This window comes from Aureobasidium subglaciale, assembly GCF_000721755.1.
Source record: "Aureobasidium subglaciale EXF-2481 unplaced genomic scaffold scaffold_4, whole genome shotgun sequence".
NCBI lineage: Eukaryota > Fungi > Ascomycota > Dothideomycetes > Dothideales > Saccotheciaceae > Aureobasidium > Aureobasidium subglaciale.
This window is the reverse complement of record NW_013566991.1, coordinates 531,747-555,530: the sequence shown is the minus strand read 5'-3', so window position 1 is coordinate 555,530 and position 23,784 is coordinate 531,747. Positions and strand designations below refer to the sequence as shown.

General features: G+C 51.7%; 7 protein-coding genes across 7 annotated transcripts; 4 read left to right on the top strand and 3 right to left on the bottom strand.

Annotated features, from left to right (window-relative positions):
- Positions 1 to 7,407: 7,407 nt before the first annotated feature.
- AUEXF2481DRAFT_63167 (glycosyltransferase family 41 protein) lies at positions 7,408 to 11,592 on the bottom strand (the record flags this gene model as incomplete). Its single annotated transcript, XM_013490958.1, has 1 exon — positions 7,408 to 11,592. The coding sequence occupies one exon, from the start codon at positions 11,590 to 11,592 to the stop codon at positions 7,408 to 7,410; it is 4,185 nt and encodes a 1,394-aa protein (XP_013346412.1).
- Positions 11,593 to 13,579: 1,987 nt separating this feature from the next.
- AUEXF2481DRAFT_2761 (uncharacterized protein) lies at positions 13,580 to 14,122 on the bottom strand (the record flags this gene model as incomplete). Its single annotated transcript, XM_013490695.1, has 2 exons — positions 13,580 to 13,593; positions 13,651 to 14,122. The coding sequence occupies 2 exons, from the start codon at positions 14,120 to 14,122 to the stop codon at positions 13,580 to 13,582; spliced, it is 486 nt and encodes a 161-aa protein (XP_013346149.1).
- Positions 14,123 to 14,579: 457 nt separating this feature from the next.
- AUEXF2481DRAFT_27188 (uncharacterized protein) lies at positions 14,580 to 15,878 on the top strand (the record flags this gene model as incomplete). The annotated part of the gene is made up of 1 exon (XM_013490798.1): positions 14,580 to 15,878. The coding sequence occupies one exon, from the start codon at positions 14,580 to 14,582 to the stop codon at positions 15,876 to 15,878; it is 1,299 nt and encodes a 432-aa protein (XP_013346252.1).
- Positions 15,879 to 16,386: 508 nt separating this feature from the next.
- AUEXF2481DRAFT_46228 (uncharacterized protein) lies at positions 16,387 to 16,818 on the top strand (the record flags this gene model as incomplete). The annotated part of the gene is made up of 1 exon (XM_013490925.1): positions 16,387 to 16,818. The coding sequence occupies one exon, from the start codon at positions 16,387 to 16,389 to the stop codon at positions 16,816 to 16,818; it is 432 nt and encodes a 143-aa protein (XP_013346379.1).
- A 339-nt stretch (positions 16,819 to 17,157) lies between these two features.
- Positions 17,158 to 19,009, bottom strand: AUEXF2481DRAFT_95498 (uncharacterized protein). Its single transcript, XM_013491020.1, has 2 exons — positions 18,875 to 19,009; positions 17,158 to 18,812 (listed from the first exon to the last, which is right to left on the bottom strand). Exons 1-2 carry the CDS (start codon positions 18,923 to 18,925, stop codon positions 17,403 to 17,405), a joined length of 1,461 nt encoding a protein of 486 aa, XP_013346474.1. The 5' UTR covers positions 18,926 to 19,009; the 3' UTR covers positions 17,158 to 17,402.
- Positions 19,010 to 19,387: 378 nt separating this feature from the next.
- AUEXF2481DRAFT_2758 (uncharacterized protein) lies at positions 19,388 to 21,299 on the top strand (the record flags this gene model as incomplete). Its single annotated transcript, XM_013490694.1, has 7 exons — positions 19,388 to 19,467; positions 19,536 to 19,545; positions 19,594 to 19,665; positions 19,717 to 20,281; positions 20,375 to 20,576; positions 20,628 to 20,643; positions 20,697 to 21,299. The coding sequence occupies 7 exons, from the start codon at positions 19,388 to 19,390 to the stop codon at positions 21,297 to 21,299; spliced, it is 1,548 nt and encodes a 515-aa protein (XP_013346148.1).
- Positions 21,300 to 21,797: 498 nt separating this feature from the next.
- Positions 21,798 to 23,492, top strand: AUEXF2481DRAFT_27184 (uncharacterized protein; the record flags this gene model as incomplete). Its single annotated transcript, XM_013490797.1, has 2 exons — positions 21,798 to 21,819; positions 22,009 to 23,492. The coding sequence occupies 2 exons, from the start codon at positions 21,798 to 21,800 to the stop codon at positions 23,490 to 23,492; spliced, it is 1,506 nt and encodes a 501-aa protein (XP_013346251.1).
- Between the last annotated feature and the right edge of the window lie 292 nt (positions 23,493 to 23,784).

Sequence of the window (23,784 nt, the reverse complement as noted above, 5' to 3'; positions counted from 1 at the left end):
TGTGCGCGTGTATTAGCTCGGGCCCGTTTGCAACTCAACCTGGCCCGTACCGAGCTTGGGAAGGCGTCATCCTCGACGGTTGTTCGAGGCAGAAAGCCGTTTGAAATGATTCGAAACAGCTCAACAGCCAGTAGTGGAAGAGGATCAATAACAATAAAATCTGTGTTCACTATCATTATTCTGATGGTCGAACGATCGTCCTCTGCGACATGATGCCACTGTGCAAAATTTGTGCGCCGTACTCGCGTCTTTGCCTTTGGCCATATGCGCGCAACCACGGCATCGCCGAGCAAAGCCCTCGAGCCTTTTGGCTGCACTTACAGTCATAGACTACGCCGCGAACCCGTGCTTGCGCATCCGGGACCTCCCTCGACCACACCATGCCGTGTTTGGACTGCTGCTCTTCGCCAAAGTTAACCCTTCGCGCGGCCCGTTACCAGTGACTGGTTTCCCCCTTCCACCTCCTCCCCTTGCGCAAGCGCGCTGCTTTTGCATGGTTCTGTTGTGACCGTTGCGGCTGTCTACCAACTGTCACAACTTCTCCTGGCAATCTTACTGTCCCCGTTCGCAGATGCTTGTCACGACGATTGTTGACATGTTTTGTTTAATTTTATATAGAAAAACTGACCCCCTGCACCCTTATGCATCTCCCACTCGCGCCGGTGGAGATCGCGCAGATCCTCACGCGTTAGCATTTCGTCAGTGCCTCCCAGCTGGAGCAAGCGGCTCCCTGCATGCATGCCTTCCAAAGGTGCCAAAACTTCACTGCTTCTGTGAGAATCTTCGGCAAATTCTACAATGCTGCCGCCGCCAGCCGCCGTCATCCACCACGTCGCCCGCATCAGCCCACGATGTTGACCAGAGAATGCGATCTAGGAATTCTTCGATCTCGTCGTTCTAGGCGACACATTCCAAGACGTCTCGTCCATGTAGATTCCTTCTATGAAAGACATGTTTCATGAGAAAAAGCCCGACCTAATGGATTATCTCGGACGTAGTCCACATCGCTACGTGCTTGATCGGAACGACAAGGTTTATATTTGAAATAGTTTCTTGGCTAGCGTGCCTCCTTGTACATACGTAGCCCCTGGTCTGCCAGTCCGCATTCGCCGACTTCTCCACACTATCTCGACGGCCTAACCCTGAGTGTACTCTTGCTAAGCCTGTTTTATCAATCATCTTTCGCGACATGGAGCCTAAAGTGGGAAAGCTTGATCCCTACAGATCCCACTCTCAGTTTCCCAGCCGTACTGATTCACGATGCTCACTTTCTACGGGCCTGGAAATTGCTACATTCCCTTCCTCTCCAGACCTCGCTCGGCTTTCGCCTGGACACTGCTTGCGTACAGTGCATGTCTTGCGCCGAGATAGCAGGAGCCCCAAGGTGTAAGACAGTCTGGTCGAGTGATCCGGACATACCTGCAGACAGAAACTCGACTGCAGAATCATACCCACGCAGGACTTGATTATGAGAATTCACGACCCTTGGCCACGATCGATCTATTGAGACTGTTGTGATGTACGCATCTAATGCGGACAAGAATAGCTACACTACGTCGGTCGCAAGCTGCACAGCGCTGCACAGTTGTTAGAGTGTTCATGGCAATGTCGTCCGTCAAGTTTATCCGGAGCATGAGTACGTGCTGTTGACCAAGGCGCTCTCAGAGGCTGCCGGAGGTCTTGGACAGAGTGCTGTGATCTAACCAGTATGACCAGACCGGCGCCAAGTATGCAGGATGCTGCATATCTGGGACACGCGAGCTATCCCTCATTCGATCCAATTCCTCAGCAGCCTTATGCATGAATTCTCAAACTGTCTTGCAGCAGACGAAACATAGGCCGCCCGAGCTCACGATTGCTCGAGTCGGAAATAGCAAAGATATTGCGACAGTTGCTCGCAACCATTGACAGACATCACTGTTCGAGAGGTTGCGCAATATTGCTGGCGTTGAGGAAGGCCTGGTTCAGACGTTGCCGGCCCGCTTCCAAGCCTCGATTCCCTGCAATCGTGGAGTCAGCTTGCTCCCACATGACATCGTGTTCGAAGCGTTGCTTTTGGGGATGATCATCCGTTTTCAAGCATCTGTCTGACAGGTGGCGGATTTGAAGATCCATCAATAATCAGACAGAACATTACGTCCGTAAGTGTTGCGCCATCGCTGTGTCTGCACTCGAGCCAGGATCGTAGGCTGAGAAGTCATGCATTTGCGCAGCCTTCCGACTTGGACATATGCTGTATGCAATTAGGAGCACATGGCATTGAGCAACGGGTTACCATTGTCTTGGAGCAAGACGCACATCGCCTTTGGTCATGCACTCTCGCAAATTCGGTACATATACTGCTTTGGGATGCAGAACTTGGCCTGCTGCTCTTTATCCACAGTCGTAGACCAAATAGGCCGCGGGATGTGGTGGGTCGCAGACACCCTCACGCCGTCTCCCACCATTTTCGTTTTTAATATAACATGCCGACCCACGATCTTGGATGTGGATATGCAATATGCATACGTGCGTAGTGCTAGGATGGGTGGAACGTTCTATCATCTCGCGCGAGCATAGGTCGGGCAGATGTGCGAGACCTGCAAATCGCGACAAGTACAGCCACAAGTGGAAGGATTTTGGAGATCGATATCATTCACAAATCACATCCTCGTGCTGACGGTGGCGAGCGCTGCCCGGACCAGTAGCGCTATAGTCGCGACGAATGAAGTGTTTTAATTCATTGCTCGGACAATCCTCTTACATCAATCGGTGTGTGGCTTGTGGATTACTGCTCTGAGACGGCGGCGTCTTACCCCATGCAACCTACGGGCTGCGAACTGGCTGCACTCAATCTATGTGCAATGCGAAGCCAGATCGTGAGGTGCCTTGCGTCTCTTGTCAGCCTCAACTCATGTCCGCTTCTCCCACAGAGAGGTCGTGGGTATGCCCGTTGAAGGGTGCCATATGTCGTAACCAAAGATAAGGTAACCGTTTCTCCCGCTGGTCGGCATCAACGGCACGGAGATATTTTGACAGCCTCAGGGATCTCTGCAGCATCCATTCAATAATTGATAATCAGTGTATCGCACAATACTTGCACCATGATACGATGGCATTACCAGGATGAGTCTCGCAGAACTCGCTGCACCCGTGTCCTCTCGATGATTTAGTCGCATGCGAGAAACACAAATTCTTTTGGGGACCGTGCGCGCACTTTGCAAATGCAGCTGATCCTTGTCGTGCCTGTCTTCCTTCTGTCTCTCCGCAGCAGAAAGAGCAATCGTGCTGCTCTTGCATTGACGCAGCCCTAAATTCCACACAATCGGTACGGCTCACGCATCCATCTACATTTTGCTTCTATCATGCATTGATGACGACCGACCTTCACAACATCGCATTGTCGGCCGTGTCGAATCTGGATCGCTAGGTTGTGATGAGCTCGACCATTGATGCGCCCAACGCGCAACGCAAGAACAAGCATCACAACGTCGTGAATACATTACTGGAGCGCCACCAACTCTTCTGAGTAAGCAAATTCACGCAGCCACTTATATGCGCGCGGGTCGGGTAGTCTGACCTGGTATAGTTGAGTCATTGAGACTGTCACACTATCACACAGTCAAGGTTAACTGCCAGCTAGATGTGTTGTGCTTACAATGGTCATGGAGTTGTCCTCGGGCTAGTGTTCCAGCTTGACGCCACGGAAACCTGTTAGTCGCTGTGATGACCCTGCCCGTCAGTCAATCAACGTCGATTTCCCACGACTACATTCTCAATTCCCATCAGATGCAAAGTATGAACACTTTACGTAGCCGAAACTTCTTCTCTTCCAGCATTGGAGTTCGATTGGTTGCACTTCCCAGTCGGTCCCATGCACGCATGAACATCCCGAAACACACTACTGCACAACATAGTGTTCAGCTGGGAAGTGGACACTGGTAACCAACTCTCGATTTAGTATCCTGGATTGTGCTTCACAAAGCTGATGCCAGATAGTAAATATAGCTCACTATGGCCGAAGCTCTGTTTGACCAATGTCTATAGGGTGTTGACCAGCGTAGAATACCCGGTCAGAGGCTCAATGCAACGGCAGCCTAGGGTATGCCGACTCGATTCTGCAGGCCGATATTATTGTCCTTATCCTGCCAAGTACCCAGTCCTATGTCACTCCCAATGTCACCTGCCTATTCAGCTCGGGCATCTTTCGACCATATTTGTACACATTCATGGAGAACCTCCCTTGTGTGACTGATCGGTACAGCAGACGAGAGCTGTAGGCAGGTGTTAGCTCCAACTTGACGCGCCCGAGAAGTATCAAAGCCTCTGAGTACGTACACTCATGTCACTCGAGGTTGCACCAAAGCACATGTTTTGAGAATGGCATTTGGACGTCATCGCACGAAGCTTCATGTGAGCCCCTGGAAACTCTATAATCATATCGCGACTTGGCTTCACCAAACCCTTCCAGCATAGTTCCTCTACCTCAATGCTCAGAAAACCCACTTGTGCCGTTGTAGTTCATTACGGCCATGAATAGTTGATGGAAGCTAAGATCTAGGAAAGTCGCCGAAACTATGTCCATACCTCAGGTCTACAGTGTCAAGAGCGGATGACTGCGGAAGGCATCCGAAAGTCTTCGCCTTGTTCAACATACAACTGTCAACTACCTAACACACAAAAGATCTTCCAAAGCATGCGACAATGCAAGACATACCAATGGCGCAGCAACCGCGATGCTACCTAACAATACTCACCTCACCCTGATGTCGTTCGTCATGTCTGATCATCGCCCAGCGACGCGCAACACAAAGATCCACCTTCAACTTTGCCCACGTCAAAAGGACCTCCCTTTGCGAAAGGTGTACGAAAGACATGAACTAATGAAGACAATCATGCTGGCCAGACAACATGAAAGAGATCTGCACACCAGCAAATCTTCCTCCCGACCTATCGAACCATGTCCTCTTGTTCACCATCATGCTCTTGGCGATATGAGCTACGCGAGAAGATGGGCCAATGAAGATGATAATGCTAGCACAGCGACAATAGAGAGATCTGCACGACGTCCCGACCTATCGAACTATCCTCCCACCACTAATATCGCACAGTAGCATCATTGATGAATGCAACAATACTAGGGCCGATAACTGATGGATGGACTGCTTGTCGGTCTCGACCATTTCTCGTTCATGGGGCTTACTGCCTTGGACTCGTTGTCGATTGCGCCCCTACGTCCGTATGTATAGGAACATAGTATGACCGAATGCTTTTTGACTTTCGATACATCGAGGAAAAAACGTGTCTGCCCGGCCTGGCCCGCCGTCTTTATTGAAGCTCGCACCTTGAGGCATATGCAGGTTCTCCGGGGGAGACAGAAGTCTAAGCCTCTTTGCATCAGAGCCCTGATTTCGCCACTCCACACATACTATCCTGCCCATGACTTGGACAAGTCGCATGATTCATGGACCAGTGTAGCAATACCGCGGAAAGCAATCCGGTAGAGACTCGAGGAGCAGGTTGTTGATTATCCAACGGGTAGACTACCACGGAACAATGACCTGCACAAGATACACACTCGGTTGGAGATAATTCACATGGCTGGAGACCAAGACTTCTCTTGTCGTTTTGCCAAGCGAGTATGGTGATATTCATTATATCATGTAGATCTTTAAGGAAGTTGCACTTCGCAACACGAGATGTCTATTCTCAGGTGACCCAAGAAAGCCGTTTGTTCGCAGATAACGGTCGGATTAGGACAAAGATCTACAGTGTTTCTCGTTGTCGCAGAGAGAAACGGAGGGCAGGGGCAAGTACAAAAATTCGATAATCGTCGTTGAGAGTCGTTGCAAGTCGAAGGAAAGTCGTTGGAGTAGTCGTTGCCACTAAGATCCCTAATCAAGGTCAGGCAGATCAGGGCAGATGACCAAAATAGTCCTTTGATTCAAAGACATATGACTTTTGCGCAAAGTGGGTGTCAGGAAATACAGAGTCAGAGGACAAAACAAGCGAGGAGAATCTATAGAGTTAAGGCCAATCCCTTCGGCGAGTCCTGACCAAGATTTGGGTAGGAATGGCGTTGGTGAGACAGATGAGATGTATTGCGGAATGAGGCTCCTTAGCGTATAGGCGATGACCCGTTGTGTCTGAGACGTTTGCCTTCCGCGTGCGTATATGCGAGACATTCAAGCGGTCGATCGCGGTTGAGATAGGGCTCACGGCAAATGCCCATGGGATCGGGGAAGTTGGAACAGAAACCGCCAGCCTCAAGCATAAAATAAAATCAGAGACACAGAACTTTCTTGCACTGCGAGTATAGACGGTAGATCCCAGCGGCGATACAAATGCATTAAAACATTAAGAGTAAAAGGTTGAAGTACATTTTCAAGGCGAATCCAAGAAGCTTGTGCTAAAAGTCAGAAGCCTAAAGGCCAAACTAAACCACAATGATTATTTGTAAAGACTTGGGAAAATAGACAACCACGAACTCTCATGATTGCTGGTATGACTGACAAATTTGGTACGGTCAAATGGACAACATATTGATTTGTCTTGTTCGCGCGGAGTTCGAGTCCACCATGTTTCTTTACAGTTCTGCAGCGAGCAAACATTCTTGATGCGAGATATGCGGCCGCGAACGTTGTTGCGTCAAACAATCTAAACACTGTGAGAAGACAGACTTCCAAGATGTCTTGCGACAACTGCCGGGTCGATGGACTTGGTACGGTCGGATGGATGTCGTGATTATTCATCTTGTCACCGTTGGTCGCCCGCAGTCGAGCTCCATTATGTGGTTTGACGGAGAGAGAATATCATTTATGCGAGAGATGCGACAGCGACTTACACGGATCTAGATACGTTACGCGCTTGAATTCTGAGCATAACAAATTATTTTTGGACAGCGAGCGGACTAGAGAGTTCCGAGATGGGCGAGTGCTGGAAAGATGAGTCAGAGAGATGGCAGACAGGCGGAGTTGATGCTCAGAGGCACAGTTACGCAGCACGTCAGAAGGCTATCCAAAACAGCAAGAGCGACACATGACACGATAAGCACATCTCCCATGTGCGCATCTGCCCAGCCCAGGTCTGGGGGAAAGAGCGATGACGAGTCCTGGAAAACGAATAAACGCATGATCGAAGTACAAGATCAAAGAGAGATGGAGGAGAATCCTCTCGGAGGATCAGAATAGAGTGCTTAAGTAAAGAGCGATGAGAAATGCAATCTAAAAAATGCTTCACTAAATCTGGAGAAGGAGAAAGAGGTTGAGAAAATCTTCTCGATGGAGTAAGAGTAAGAATGCTCAAAGAGATACACACTGTGCCACCAAGCAAAGACCATATGCAACGCCAGCGCTTCAGAGCGAGCAGAAAAACAAACGACGAGAAAGATGAGCATGAATAAGAAAGCAGCATCCTCCACTGACAGGATCAAACTTCCTGCACTCGCCGACCTCCACGAGGAACATCTTCGAGCCAGACATCACCTCCTTCACCATTGACCCAGCGTCTCCACACTTCTTCGTACGCGTCTTCAAGATCACGAGTCCATCGCGCAGTGTCAAACAGCGCGGATGTCCATCGCGACTCGGTCAGAATTTTGCGAAGCTCAACCAGTCTGCCTTGACCCTTGCCGAAATCAGGGCCCGATAGTGGATAAACGAGTCCTTTGCCCAGTCTTATGGCCATCTCTTCGTACTCGGTATCCGAAGATGCGATTAGATCTCTTTCAGCAGCCTCTCGAACATCAACGGGCGTCTTGGGCAAGGCACCCTTGAGAATCGAGGCTGCCATGCGGCTACACATCTTGTATTCGTAGCGCGGTAGTGTGAGCAGAGGCGTGCCGCTCCAGAGACAGTCGGCTGCTGTGGTATGCGCGTTGCACTCGGGCGTATCCAGGAAGAGATCGCACACCCGAGCACGACTGATGTGCAGATGTTTTGGTGCAACGTCGGTAAAAACGATTCGAGCGGCCACACCAGCGCCTGCCCATGCCTCAGCAGTGCGCTTAAGGTGCACCTCGCCTACGCTTGGAAATCGTAGCAACCACAGAATACTGTTGGGAACTTGAGCGAGTATGCGAAGCCAGGTGCGGAATGTGGTAGGCTCAATCTTGTATAGCTGATTGAAGTTACCAAAGATCACCACATCGTCGGCAAGCGATGGGAAAATCTCCTTCCTCATCTCCCAACGTCGAGTTTGCTCCTCCTCCCAGGTCACACTGCGTTCCTCAGAGTCAGGTGCACTTTGGCGGTGGTCGCAGCAGAAGAAGGTGTCCCGACAGAATACAAGATTCTCAGCATACACCCAATTACCTTCTTCACTCTTCGCTTCATGTATTAGCCGGTCCTCAACATCAAGATTTCGTCGCCATGGTCTGAGTGTGGATGGTGGCACGGCAGTATCGTCAGCCAGAAGATAGTCGCACCATTCGGCTCCAAGTGTACCTGCGAAACCCATGAACGACATCTGTATAGGAGCCGGACGTGCTGCAAACACTTCGTTCCGAGCACCTCTGGTATAGCCGTTCAGATTCACGAGTATGTGTATACCGTCTGATATGATCTGGTCAATAAGACGTTCGTTGGTCCAGTTACTGGCATCATGGAAGTGGGGAGACTCTTCTTCGATCTTTCGGCGATAGGGCGAATTGTCCGAGACAGTGGTGGCATAACAGAAAGCCTCGACCCGTCGCCGATCGTGCAAGCCAAAGACAGATTGCATGAGATGGGCCAAAGGATGATTGTTGAAATCCGATGATACATAGCCAAGCCTTAGTTCCGGCGATGGAGGTGCTGGGGGAGGGTAAACATCAGCAGGCAGCCAGGGCATGCGTAGCGTCAAAGTTGAGATGCGGTATGCATTACGTTCCGAGATGAGGCGGACTTGCTTGGCAGAAACAGGACAGGTGAAAGTGTGGAAAGGCAACACTGTAGGCGCGTTAGGGACGTTAAGGTTGGCTGGAAGCTGAGGCCTAAGATATCGAGATTTTGTCCTCTTCCGCACGTGCTTGTCTTGATACCAGTGCCAACTGATACGTCTGGTCAGGCGCTCGACAAGCTTGATGAGACGTGCGCCTTCCCACTTCTGTCCGGACCATCCCGAGATGACCTGTCGAATTTGTTGCTTATCGGTCGCAAGCCCTTGCAAGCCGCCATCGAAATTCGTAATCAGTTGGACTAGCGAGTCGATGATGACAGGAGTTAGCACTCCGTGCCCCCAGCCTTCACCTTCTTTCAACTGCTTTTCGACGATGTCCACGACGCGATTGAGCCAACCTGGCGGTGTTGATGACTTTGACAAACCAGCACCCAGCAACATGCCGTTTTGGTCAACGTGCCAGCGGTCTCGTGAGCCATCATCAGCAGTGATGCCTCCTCTTGCCTGCCATAAGCAGACAGAGTTGAGTGCATTGGCAAGGCCACAAACAGCTTCAGCGAAATCGGGGTTGACGTCGACGGCTCGCTTGTAATACTCTATAGCCTCTGCAATCTTGCCCTTATCCTTGACAGCATTCGCCAGATTAGCTAGAGCTATGTCGAACTTGCCGTCGCATTGAATTGCTCGCCTGTACATCTCAACCGCGGCGTCGAGCTGTCCGATATCTTTGAGAAGACTTCCTAGGTTGGTGTATAGATGGGCGTGCCTCGAGTCAAGCATCAGACCGTAGTTGTAGTATGCCAAGGCGAGCGAGACACCGCTACCAGGATGCACACCAGGGATGTCCTGCCTGAAAGCAGGAGAACATGCGGTTGTCATTATTGGACTGACAGACTGCTGAACGCTGGCCAGGAGAATCCCAACGTTGTTAGCAGTGGACGGACTAGGCTGCAATGAGAGCGAAAGGTAATATAGCGCGAGAATCTCCCGCACACCTGATACCATGGGTACACCGCTAGCGCCTTGCACATTTCTACCCATCCCATCCTGGAAGATCTTGGCCAAGGATAGAAGGGAGTTGCTTGCTATTGCAACTGCAGCGTTCTTAGCAGGGCTAGCAGGCGAAGAGGGTACGTCACGTAATCCTGCTAATTCTCCGTGAGGATAGAAGCATAGGCGAGCTGTATTCGCAGCCTGCTCGGGGTAGAGAAGCACGGGGTCGGATGAATCATCGCTTGGACCACCGTCCGTTGAGATGACAGATAGAATGTGCTTCACAAGTTGAGAAACACCCGAGAACACACGGCCGGTGGCGACGAGTACAGCATCTTCGAAAGCTTTTGCTGCACCGTTGTTGTCACCCAGCGAATAAAGCATGTTACCTTTCGCATGAACCAGCGCAAGCATGCGACCATTGTCAGCGCCTGAAATCGAATAGCCACTGGAGCCAAAGCCAGGCTCCTTGGGACTTGCAGTCTCATGCGAAAGGTCGCTGTCCACTTCGAAGTCGTACACCGCTAGATCGGATTTTTCAGAAGGACACGGTGAACGACTCCCGTTCGACGACATCTCGCTGTGATGATCAGAGGTCCTGCGCGGCTGATGGGTTGCGTACGTCCGTAGGGATCGTTCAATGAATTCGATGACTTTGATGGCTTCTTTTCCACGCGAAGTGCTGCAAAGCAGGCCTACCAAATGCTCAACTGCCTCAAAATAATTGGGCGCGAGCTTGACGACTTTCATCCAGTACTCCTCCGCCTCCTTTTTGCGTTCGAGAGCAACCAAGGTGGCCGCCAGATTTGACATGGCTTCAATGTGCCGCGATTCAAGACCCAGGACTTTCAGGTAGAACTCCTCGGCCCTCTGATAAAATCCGAGTCCATATGCGATACAACCAGCAAGATGGATACCATCAATCCATTGCCACGTCGTTTCCGAGCAGAAGGTCGTTATAAGAGTCAATGCACTCGCTGCGCGGGACGGTGGCAAGGTGTCGTGCATGTGAGAGCCAGTAGCATCAGGAGAAGACATGGGAGTTGGAGAGGACAAGACATGTGAAGTCGGGAGGTACGTGTGACCATTGGCATACAATGTTGGAGCCACATTGCTTGGAGTAGAATGTGAACTTCTCGAACCTGCAGCCGGCGCAACGCCATAGAATTTGGGGGGTTTTGGATAGAACTTTGGGCCAGCAGATAAGCCCTGGTATGGCGGCTGGGATTGCTGGGTTGTCTTTCGCGCTTGTTGAATGTATACTAGAAGCTCGCGATATGTCTGAAGAGCCCAGTTGAAAGCTTGCTCGCGTTGTTGCGCAGTCGCTGGAGATGGACTAAAGTTAGGAACGAAGTCTGGCGTGACATTATGAACGCCTGCGAATGAGGGGTATACAATTGGCAATTTAGCATCATATGTCGACCATGCATGGGCAGGGGCTGGATATGAAAGACCAGGACCAGGAGCATTCCAGGAATCCACGAAACCATGCATTGGATAGCGGCCGTCATGATGTGTATAGAATCGAGGGTCTCTGAGTGCAGCAGGACGATATGGGACATAAGTGCCGTCGTTCCAATACGGGCCATAGAGACCGTGGCCGTCTATGCCGGATGCAGTGGGGCCCAGATGCTGAAAAGATGGCTGCATAACGCTCGGGACGGATTGACCATAGAAAGGATGAGGGAGCGGATTCAAGTATCGAGGTAGTGGCACGGCTTGTTGATTGATAACGGAGTCCATGTGAGCCATCTGCGGCAGTTGGCTGTAGGGGTGCATGCTGTCGTGACGGTGGAGTAGCTTGTGTCTGGTGGGTTGGGCTCCATTGCTGTTACTTTCATATGCTCCGTTGAGAGTTCCATTCGGTGTTTTCCGCCGCAACATGTTTTCAGACGACATTGGGCGTGGCGTCGAGCCGTCACGAGTATTTCTGAGAGGCTGTGTGGCTTGAGCTGTGCGATCTCGCGAAGAGAAGTGGTCATCGCGATGCTGCTGGTGCTGGTAGTTCAAGGACGGATTGCTTGAAAGCCGGGGTCGCGTCGACATGGCGATGTCCATGGAATTGTTGTTATGTCTGATAGCACAGCGTGCCTCGGAGGCTATCGCCGAAGTGCACCTGTGCCTATGCCTTTGCGAAATGTGTTCAAGTTAAGGCACGACATTGCCATTCATGTACACGAATACAGAGAGGCTTCTGACCAACGTCCCAACAATAACTCTTGTAACAGCGCGAGAATTACTTAAGCCAAGACACGGCATGCAGACGTGAAAGAAAGACGATCCGAGAGAGTGGAGGGCGGCAGAAAGCGTGAATTATACTGTGGATGCAAGGGCTGAAAGACGACTCGGAGCCTGCAGACCGGATTCAAAAGGACCCAGGAGAGAGGAAAGGGCAACGATCCCCATATGAGGACAACTGCAGATTATGTATGCGGGCAAGCGACGGGGACCATGTAACAGAGACGCGGGAAGGAGTGCAGATATGTCACGCAAGACAGAGGTGGATGGGAGTGGTTCGGAACCAAAGGTCGAGGGATGACTGCTGCTCGCCGCCTGTCGATGCAGCCAGATAACCTGCAGCGCTTGTTTCCTGCTGGTCGGACTTTCAACGAAAAAGGAGAGGAGCAAGAATGGGACGGCGCCTCGCAACGGGCTGGCAATCTTTCTTTAAAAACAAACGAATGAAGGAAGGAAGCAACGCGGCGGCCGCATGCTCGGCAGGGAGCGGGCATGTGCAATTCTTAGATACGACTGCAAGTGGAGTCTTTGTATGGAGAGAGGCACGAATCAGAGCCTCCAGGGCTTGCGATCGGCGTGGGATGCGCCAAACCAACAAAAACGGCCCGTGTGTGGCACTTGCATTGATTCAAGGCTCCGTGGACCATCGCGAATCTCTTTGCTGCTGGACGAATCGACCACTCCGTTGACCAAGTCATGTTTCGAATCGCTTCATTGCGTTAAGCTGGCATGTTTCAAACTAGACGTCCTCATCCTGTCAGCGTCAGAGATCATATGGTTGGGCCATGTAACTTGATCTGCTTGGTTGAAGTGAGGTTGATAGACGAGACTAGAGCCTGTGTGGCTTGCATGATCACGCATGATCCCTGACGCCGGTGCTTTGTGAACTTTACGTCGTGCAGACGGGTCATACCAACAGAAGTAGCCACGCTCTCCTTGGGCCGCATATTAATACTTCGTCCAAGTCCGAGCGACTGGTGATCCGACAACTTTTCCTTGAGCAACGATGCCGTGACTCGGAAATACAGACGGATGTCTGAGACACAAAGAGGAGCTCTCGCACGTAGCCGCGGAGGGACGTATACATGAGGCGCAGGGCGCAGCCCACAGTGTTATTACGCACCGGAGATCGCTGCAAGGTGATTGAAGGTAGCATGACTGCATGAAACTTGATTGTGCTATGCTAGGACATGTACAAGCGAAGAGATATTGACCTTAAACATGGACCAGCATGCCCACGCTCCGAAGAGGAGGCATCCCGGTGAGTAGTAGGACAAGATACATCTTGTTTGCACCAAAATAGGGCTAAACCACGGCAAATATGGGTAGAGTCCAGAGTGTTGGCAAACTGAGAGGATGGGATCGAGAGACAGAAGGCACAGGCACCATGGGGAGAAGAAGAGAAAAATCGTTGGGTATCATCACTGAAGAAAAAGCTCAGAACTTTTGAGCGTGAAAGGGGTATCCGTTAGAGTGCTACATAGTAGACAGTTTACTCCTCAGGAACTGCGGATTTTGTTAGTATGGGAACCAAGTGTTTGTTGGATAGTTAGGGCAACTCACTCTCGATCTCGCCGGACTCGATGTCGTCGGAGACGTCCTTGGGGCTGCGGCCATCGACCTGGCAGCCGGTGGAGAAGGCAGTACCGAGGATCTCCTTGACGGTACCCTTGAGGTCCTTGGCCATGGACTTGAAGCGCATGGTGCGGGCAATGCTGATGATCTCATCAAGAGGGACCGACTTGGTGTGCTTGATGTTCTTCTCCTTCTTGCGGTCACGAGGAGGCTCCTTGAGGGCCTTGATGACGAGCGAAGAGGCGGAGGGGACGACCGAGACAGCGGCTTGACGGTTTTGGATGGTGAGCTTCACGGTGACGCGAAGACCCTTCCAGTCGCCGGTGGCCTTGGCGATATCTTCACCGACCTTCTTGGGCGAGAGACCGAGAGGACCGATCTTGGGAGCGAGAGCAGATGAGGCACCAACTTCACCACCAGTGGCGCGAAGGTGGATCACCTTGATCTCGTTGGGGTCCATCTTGGGAGCTGCATTTTTACATCAGCCAGGCGCTCTTGCAGCTGCCAGTTCAAAAGGACGATACTTACGCATGGCTAGTACGTAAGGTAGTCGGTCTCTTTTGAAAAAATTGAAGGGGGCCCTGAGGGTATATTGTCGTCGTTGTTGATCGTCGCAAAGAGGAAAAGGGAAGAAGTTCGTGTGCGCAGCTATCGAAGAAAATGCAAAGGTGCGCCAAGCAACGAAAGTGCGGCTGTAACCGAACGAGGAAGAGTGGTGCACGGACTGCGGGAGTGAGCTGGCTGGCGGGTGAAGCGTCTCAGATGTCGCTGATGACACGGAGCCAGAGGAAGTCGAAGGAGTCAGAAGCCGGACTTTCTATGAATCTTGTAAATCCACTTTCTGTCAACTCTTTGCACAGACACGCGTGAAGCGAGACTAGACAAACATCAGCTGGCCTCTCAACTACTCTTCCAACATGTCGGCGCCACTTCAGTCACCACCGCAGCAGCAGCAGCAGCAGCAGCAGGAACAGCAGGAAGGTCAGATGCAGCCTGGCCAACCTGGTCAGCAACAGATGAACATCAACCTGATGCCCGCCGGAGTCAAGCCTGGCGAGCAGCCCACTCCTGAGCAAATCCAAAACATGCAGCGCCAACTGGTCATCGAGGCGCAAAAGGCAGGCATGCCAGTGCCGCAATACATCGAACAACTGAAGGCCCAGGCCATGCGCCAGCACATGCAGCAACAGCAAATGCGTCAACAACAGATGCAACAACAACAGCAAATGCAGCAGCAACAGCAACAGCAGCAGCAACAGCCCATTACACCTGGCCCTCCCAAGCCCGAGGCCATCGCCGTCGCCAACTTCCTCCAGAGTCAGGACCTCAAGGTTCGCACTTGCGTCTTCCAGGAGAAGCGCAAGGAGATGTTCAAGGTCAAGCGTGCGATTCGCGCTCTCGAGTCTCCCGCCTACGAAAAGGCTCGCTCAAAGAACCCTCTCCTTCCTCCCGTCACCGATCGTGCCAGTGCCGAGAACACATTCAAGCTGCTCCCGCTTTCTCTCCTCGCCCTCCGCGTGTCCAAGATCGAACAGCCAGCAGAGCAGCAAAAGAAGAAGCGCGTCAAGGGTCTATGGAACGTCAAGGTTGAACAGCAGCAAGAGGCGCGGGACGAGTTCCACTACGTCTGGCTGTACGAGGGTTCTCAGTGGAAGACCAAGCTGTACGCTGTCGGCGCACTCGCCTTGATCCTGGCCGTCGTCTTCTTTCCCATCTGGCCCTACAAGTTGCGCATCGGAGTGTGGTATCTATCTATGGCCTGTCTGGGTCTGTTGGGTCTTTTCTTCGCCATGGCCATCTTCCGACTGATTCTCTTCCTCGTCACCATGTTCACCGTACCTCCTGGTCTTTGGCTTTACCCCAACCTCTTCGAAGACGTCGGGTTCTTTGATTCGTTCCGCCCACTGTGGGGCTGGCAAGAGACTGCAGACGACAAGAAGATGAAGAAGGATCTAAAGAAGGCAAAGAGAGAGGCTAAGCGCCTCGCGAAAGCCGGAGGTGAGAAGCTCGCTGACATTGGTGAGAGAGTGCAGGAAATCATGGATGATGGACACGGACACGGACACGGACACGAGGGACATGTGCACAAGGAAGACATCTCTGCTCCCATCATGCAGTCTGCTGAGGGCACGAGTGCTTCGGGAGCGCAAGCCACAGAGGGTCAAGCCAAGCAGCGCATCATGCCTGCTAGTGTCGAGGAGGTCGACAACGAGTAGTGATTTGCAACGCGCAATTGCTCGAAGCGAAAAGCATATTTTACTATTGTATTATATATACCAATGAGCTTGAGATTGAGCAAACTGGATGTTTGTCTGCAACTCGTTTTTGCACTATTTTCTTATGTGTCTTTGTTTGAACGGGCGGTGTGAAAAATAAGGTCCAGTCAAAGACCTTGGTGGTTTGAGAATCGAGCGTTTGTCTTGGTATAGAAATCGTCATTCTGCTTTCTTCCACGTGCATCGACACCATCTCACTCCACCAGGCAGCCACTCTCACTCGGCCCCATCAACACTCGGAACCGACTCCTCCTCGTTTTCCACTTACGATCATCCAACACCATCCTCCCCACCGACTGCGCACTCCGACCTGCACGAGCGCATCAAACCGTCGCAAGTCCGCCGCTTACACCAACTCTTCTTCTTCTACCACCAACGACCGCACCACAACCACACCACCAACCACAACCCTCTCACCCATTTTATCCCATCCCATCCCATCGCCACCATGGGATCCGTCGTCCTCCCCCATCTCTCCAGCGGCTGGCACGTCGACCAAGCCATCATGTCGGAAGAAGACCGCCTCGTCGTAATCCGCTTCGGCCGCGACTGGGACAAAGACTGCATGCGCCAAGACGAAGTCCTCTACCGCATCGCCGACCGCGTCAAAAACTTTGCCGTCGTCTACGTCTGCGACCTCGACCAAGTCCCCGATTTCAACCAAATGTACGAACTCTACGATCCAATGACCATCATGTTCTTCTTTCGCAACAAGCACATGATGTGTGATTTTGGAACGGGTAATAATAACAAGTTGAATTGGGTCTTGGAAGATAAGCAGGAGTTGATTGACATTATCGAGACTATTTACAGGGGTGCTAAGAAGGGCAGGGGTTTGGTGGTTAGTCCCAAGGATTACTCGACTAGGTACAGATACTAGAGGGAGAAAGACAAGGTGGGACTGGCAAGGCTGGAAGTGCTGCTACGACATGTGCAGGCACTGGCTCTTCGGCTATCTCGCAGCTCTCTCTCTCTCTCCCTCTCTTTTGTCCTGCTTCTCCAAGCACCTCCTGGTCCTCGAACACTCCTTACCGCAACTCGACACCCACATCTCGAGACTGCACCCCTCCAAGAAGTTCTTCTCATCACACTTTTGGACAGTCTCTTCTTTTTGGGAACCACTGAGGTGAGTTGTCATGCACGGAACAAGCACAAGAAGAAGAGGGACAAAACGACATCTTTTGCAGAAAGATTCCCACATCCTCGAAGATGGCCAAGGAAGTCGCAAGCAGACTCTTCGCTCTCGGCCCATGCAAACGACTTGGGAGGATGCGACAAGAGTGCAGGAGACACAACAAACAACTCATGATCACGAATCGAAAATCAAAACTGGCAAACAAATCAGAATGAAACATCTTAATCAAAACGACAAGTCAAAAAACATAGTAAAAACTTTGATGGCAATAAAACTCATTTGTGTTAAAAATAGTAGAGGGGGTATCTTCTTCAATCTCACTGCACCACCTAGTAATCGAAGCGTTCGGGGAGCACGACAGGCGCCACCAGTGTCCAACCAAACATGCCGTAGCACACCCATGAGCTGACAATCTTGACCCACGACGCCCAGTATGTACGTCCCACGGGAACAAAGTCTCCCTTTTCGATCAGTGAATCGCCTCCGACATTCTGGGTCAGCAGTGTTGCAACCCATGCTGTGGAAAGCAGGAAGATGACGTGGAACAATGAGTAGTTGTACTGGGTGGCGTTCTTTTCGTCATCACGAGGGTGGGCGCCTGGGTACTCGTCGTCGTCATCGCTGTCGTCGTCAGAGTCGTCCAGAGCCGATGCAGGGAGAGAGCCGGATGCAACAGCTGCGCGGAGAGCTTCGGCGCGCATCTCACGACGAGACGACGGCTGTGTGGCGACCAGACCGTGTTCGTGGTCGCCCTCACCAACTTGATGGTAGCCACCGGGCTTTCCGGTGCCCATAGCCAGGCCATAGGTAGCGGCACGTGTAGTGGTGTAAGCAACAGTCAGGAAGGTGAGAACAGCACCCATGATGACAGTAGTTCTACGAGCACCACGAGCGCGGATCAAGGGGTTGCATTGGTGATCATCGGGTTCCATGGCGACAGCAGACAAGGTGAGGTAGGTGCAGTAAACACAAACCAAGGCAGCTTGAGCCAGACCAGCGCGAGGGTTCGAGTCCTGAATCATGGGATGAACACTGATGACCGAGATGATCAACAAGCAGATCAAGTTGACGGTGATGGCAGCCTGGTTCATGGAGCACCCAGAGCCAGCGAAGAAGATGTACATGATGATTGTCATGACGATGGATCCAAGGTACATTGTCAGAGTCGAGCCGATCAGAAGCGACTTCCAGAATTGAGAGTCTGTGTTCTCGACCTTCTCCAGGCAGTACTCGGCCCAACTATGCGCCAGATCGACCAGGAGAATTAGGCCTAGCAGAAGGAATAGAACGGCGCCGACGAGAGCGACATAGTTGCCCCAAACAATGAAGAAGCCATCAGGGATCAAGAATGAGATGACAATAAGAGCAAGCCAAGCGATCAGCTTAGGCCCCCAGAAACCGTTCTGGACGGCGGATCTCTTGTCGCGTGTGTTCTTGACGCCGATGAGTAGCAGAGCCATGACGAAGTGGAAGAAGCCGAGAGCGAAATTGATACGATGAACAGCAGTGAAGCCATAGCAGGCCTTGCCGTTGCAGGAGATGGTGGCGAAGTCGAGCAAGACCTTTTGGAGTTTCTTGACGGCCCAGTCGGTGAGCATGATCCAGGACAGGAGCGAGTTGAGCAGCAGAATGACGGCGTAGGCGATGCGAGTGGCCATGCTGTTGTTGCACTTGCCAGCAGCACTGCAGACGGCCGAGCATGTGGCCGCTCCACAGCAACTGGCGGCGAAGGTCATGAGCTGTATGCCATGTTAGCCTGAGCGGTGGCGCAAAGCTGAGGGGTGGTCGAGGGAAGGCTCACAGATCCCACCGAGGGGATGGCCAACAGTGGCAGCGACAATAGAGCTCCCATGGCGAGCGATTATCCGATGTTGAAATGTCTGTACGTAGACCAGTCGTGCCGTCGTGGGTGTCGATTCGCAGGTGGACGAAGTGGGTCGCGACTGCCTGCACGTCGTCGCGGTCTGGGGTTCTCAAACGGCTTGGCTACGGGGAAGAATGCCGAGTGGCCGGCCGCAATGACGAGGCCGATCGTAGATTGGCGATTGCCCTTTGGGGAGGCCGCGATAGGCCTGCGTCCCTCCTTCCATCCCTGGAGTGTGTGCTGGTCGAGTGCACGCTATCGCTGTTCTGCCTTTCCTTCTCTCACTCCATTTCCTCCGCCATTGATTGACCACATCCCCGCGAACATACTCGACCCCGTACTCGCACCAAACCATCCTCGTTATCTATACCGCGAACCTCGGTACATGGTTCAATTGCAATACTTTGTTCCTCGACTACTCTCCTTATTCTCTTCTCATTACTAGGCGCCATGCAGGATCGCGACGAGAACGCGCACTACAAGTCGCGAATCATCTCCGTCGTCGCTGCCACTGGTATAGCTCTTGCCTGGTATGTTTGTTACCGCATCTCTCCTTGAACAATCGTTCCTCGAAGGCCCCCTATCTGACTCTCTACAGTGGAACGAATGTTAGTACGCGACCTCGGTTTCTCTTCTCTTTCTGATCTGTCAACCAGTACGCATATTCAGCATGGGCTCCTCAATACGCTGAGCGCATGAAACTATCCGCTACGCAAAGCAACCTTATCGTGAGCAACCGTTCCGCTCATGAAGCAAGAGCTGCGACTGAGTAATACTAGGGCAGCGCTGGCAACATTGGCATGTACGCCTCGGGAATCCCCTTTGGCATCTTGATCGACACAAAGGGCCCTAGATGGGCTGTTCTAATCGGCGCCTTTTCACTGGCTTGCGGCTACTTTCCCCTATACTCTGCCTACCAAAAGGGTCCGGGGTCCATGAGCTTCCCTGCTCTTTGTTTCTTCGGCTTCTTAACAGGTATGGGAAGTTGCTGTGCTTTTGCAGGCTCCATTAAGGTCTCAGCGACAAACTGGCCGCATCACAGAGGCACGGCTACTGCATTCCCCTTGAGCGGCTTTGGCCTGAGTGCCTTTGTTTTTACGCTCATTGGCAGCTTCGCTTTTCCTAATGATACTGGAGACTACCTACTGATGCTGGCCATCGGCACCTTTATCATGGTTTTTGTTGGAAGCTTCTTCATGAAACTCATGCCCCCGGCTTCGCCCTATCAAGCTGTGCCAACCGAGGATGAAGGTCGTCCTGCTCGCATCCGGAAGAACTCGCACGACTTGCAATCTGCCCATCATAGCAGAGATGGAAGCAGATCAAGCCTCCCTGGTGAACCCAGTAAGTTTCCATCTTCTCACTCCCAATGTCCGTTCTTCCCATGCTTTACTCTTGCGCTACAACCGTAAGAAAGCACCCAGCTCATGTCTCCAGGCACTCAAAATGCCCAATCAGATGAGACTTCACCACTTCTCTCCCGTGCTGGAGAAGTCCCTGCGGACGAGTCACAGACATCTCAAACGCTAGGCTCACACAAGAAAGATATCACAGGGTGGGCACTCGCAAAGAGTCCGTCATTTTGGAACTTGTTCATTCTTCTTGGCTTGTTATGTGGAGTTGGTTTGATGACCATCAAGTATGTTGCCTTCTACCTCGACTTTGTGTGCTATCGCTGACATGTTATCAGCAATATCGGAAATAACGTGAGAACATTAATGGTTAGAACGCGACGGCCAGATGCTAACAGAGTATATAGGCAAAAACGCTATGGCACCATTATGACGAGAATGCAAGTCACGACTTCATTCAGTCACGTCAACTAATGCATGTTGGCATTCTCTCGATCGGATCATTCATCGGCAGACTTTCATCTGGAATCGGATCTGACTTTGTGGTCAAACGTCTGCACTCGTCTCGTTACTGGTCATTGGTCGCCTCATCTCTGATTTTCACTGTCGCACAAGTCTTTGGTCTTACGATTGAGAACCCAACCCACCTATATCTACTCTCCAGCGTCACCGGGCTTGGATACGGTGCCCTGTTTGGAGTGTTCCCTGCTCTGGTCGCCGACGCTTTTGGCGCAACAGGACTCGGCATCAATTGGGGTGCGATGACGATGTCGCCAGTGATTTCTGGCAATATTTTCAACATTGCATATGGCGCGATTTTGGATAGTCACTCAGGGTCGGCAGACTCTCATCACAACATTTGCAATGACGGCAAGTCCTGCTACTCGCAGGCATACGTGATCACGCTTGTCGCCAGTATGATGGGCATTGCTTGGAGTCTGTGGTGTGTACGCCATGATACTCAGGAGAAGAAGGCACAAAGGAAGATGTACGCAGACCACCAACCTTGATGGTATTGCTCTTAGCGTCTTCAAATCTCGGCGTCACTTTTGCATGATGGACTGCGATTTCCTATAGATTTTCTTGACTCTCAAAGAGCTGTCCCAGCTATTGAATATACTGGTTGGCTATACTTCATATATCAGGGACAAGGCATGTCTCAGACACGTACTCGAAGAGTAGTAGCAATACAAAGAAGACTCAGCCACATGCACAGCCACAGGGCATTCACATGTAACATGGCCTTGTCGAGTAAGTTTGCCTCCCCGCATCCGAGCAAAGGGCAGGCGGAGCTTCGTGTGGCGTAGGCGTGGGCGGCTCAAGTCTCAAGTAGCTGCCTACGAACATCATGACCTTCACTTTGTCTCGTTCCTTTCAATTTTCAAAGATCAAACCTGTGATTTCGTGTCGTCTTTCAGTCCTGGAGGCTCACTTTGGTGAATTTTGCGAATAAGCTAGAAAGGAGTCAAATCGGTCGCTCCTTGCCACTCCGACACACATCGGTCGTCATGCCCGCGCCATTAGCAAAAGGTATGTGATTTTCGTTTATTACCTTCTTTCCACTCTTTTTTTTTCCTGCTACCACTCGTCGCGAAACTGTGCTTCGCCTTCTAATATTGCTTGACCACGAGTGACTATTCGGCGAAGTAGCATTGAGAGGACCTCATGGCCCCTATTACTTATGCCCTAGTCATGCAACATGTCTGACACGACTTCTAGGCATCTTGATATCCCTCTCCATTCTTGCTGCCGTCGGAATAGCCGTCTATGAGAACCCGCAAGTCAAAGAATGGGTGGAAGAGCAACGACGCAAGATAACGGAATTTCTCCGCACCTTTGGAGACGAACTCGACCCACAATCACGACGCGAGGCAGAGGCATTCGCGTACGAGGGTCGTCTACCTAGACAAAGTCGTGAAGAAGCTGCAGCAACAGCGCGTGCTGTTGCTAGAGCTACTGGGGCAGAGACGACAGATGATTCCGTCACCAGACGTAACAGAACGAGCCATACCCCACAGAGTCCTGATGAAGCCGACCAGAGGAAGCGGCTGGGTAGGGAGTACCTGGCTAAGAGGAATCAAGAGATGCTCGATTTGAAGGAGAAGCAGAAGATAAGGAGGAGCACATCGGAGTTGTCGGAAAAGACACCGTCTTCACCGACGTTTGATCAACTCGTGGATGTCGACGGCTCCTTGAAGACGGACGAGAAAGACACACAAGTGGAAAGCGGATACTTCAACGAAAAGACGCTCGAGCTTCCATCTGTACCGACTGATGAGCCAAAGTCTCTTCAGGGTATCCCTGTTCAAGTGGCCATGCTGGAGACTGCCTTCAATACCGGATCTCGCTATGCAAACCCCTTTGGCGATGAGTTCGAGCTGTCAGGCACGTTAGACTCAAGATCGCCAACACCGAAGCCTCCGGTGCCTCCCAAGATTGCCATCGAAGACGTCAACAAGGTCCGCAGACTGTCCGTTACACAAAAAGAGCCCTCGATCATACAAATCCCCGTCATCGACCAAGAGGAGGAGGAAGAGGACGATCCAGAGCTCGCGACCGCCAACCTCAGCTACGAAGAACAACTGGTCCGCGCCATGTCAATCAGCCTGGCTGAGAGCGAGGAAGCCGCTCGTCAAGCTCGTGCTCTCGAGCAAGAACAACGCGACATGGACTTTGCCGCCGCAGTCGCCGCCAGTCTGGCAGATGTGGAAAAGACGAGACAAAAGGAAGAGCTGATCGATCTAACACCAGACCCACCGATCTCGGTACCTGCGTCTGACTTTGATGCTGATGAGCTATACACTCTATCGCCAGCTATGGCTATTCGTCATCCAGCAGCCATCCCCAACCCCATGGTCGTTTCTCCTTACGATCCTGTACATGAGGCCGCCGCCTCTGCCACTTCTCCCCAAACACCACTCCCTCAACAGCACACTCCCACGACCGCCACTTTCTCCTCGCCTGAACTCGAACGCGATGCCATTTCCTTCTCCTCTGCTTCCTCCACAGCTTCAACAGACGACTTTGCATCTGCGCCCGCTAGTGTGGCAGCTAGCGAAATGAGTCTCATCGACTTTGGAGAGGTTGAGAGCGTGGATAGTGGTGATGAGAGTGAACCTGATGGTGTTTTGACCCCAGGCAGTTGGACTGATGTGGGTAGTGATGTTGGCAGTGAGGACAACGAGGGGCATAGACTTGCTTGATCGAGCTGGACGTATTTCTTCCTGCTCTATGGCTTCTCTTTCTCTTTCTATCTCTGGGTTTGGATTCGGTCGGTTTGGCGTTCTGGTTATATCAAATGGAGTGTTGGGTGGCAAAGGGTGGACCACTTCTCTGGGTCCTTTTTTTCCCCTTATACTACTACCTTTTGAATGTTCTTTATGACTGCTGCTTTGAGTGTACAGAAGCTATGTACGTTGTCCTCTTCCATTATGCTTATCCGTCTTTTTTCTTCAATTCGATGTCATGGTACGTTTCGAGAGACAGGGTGATGCC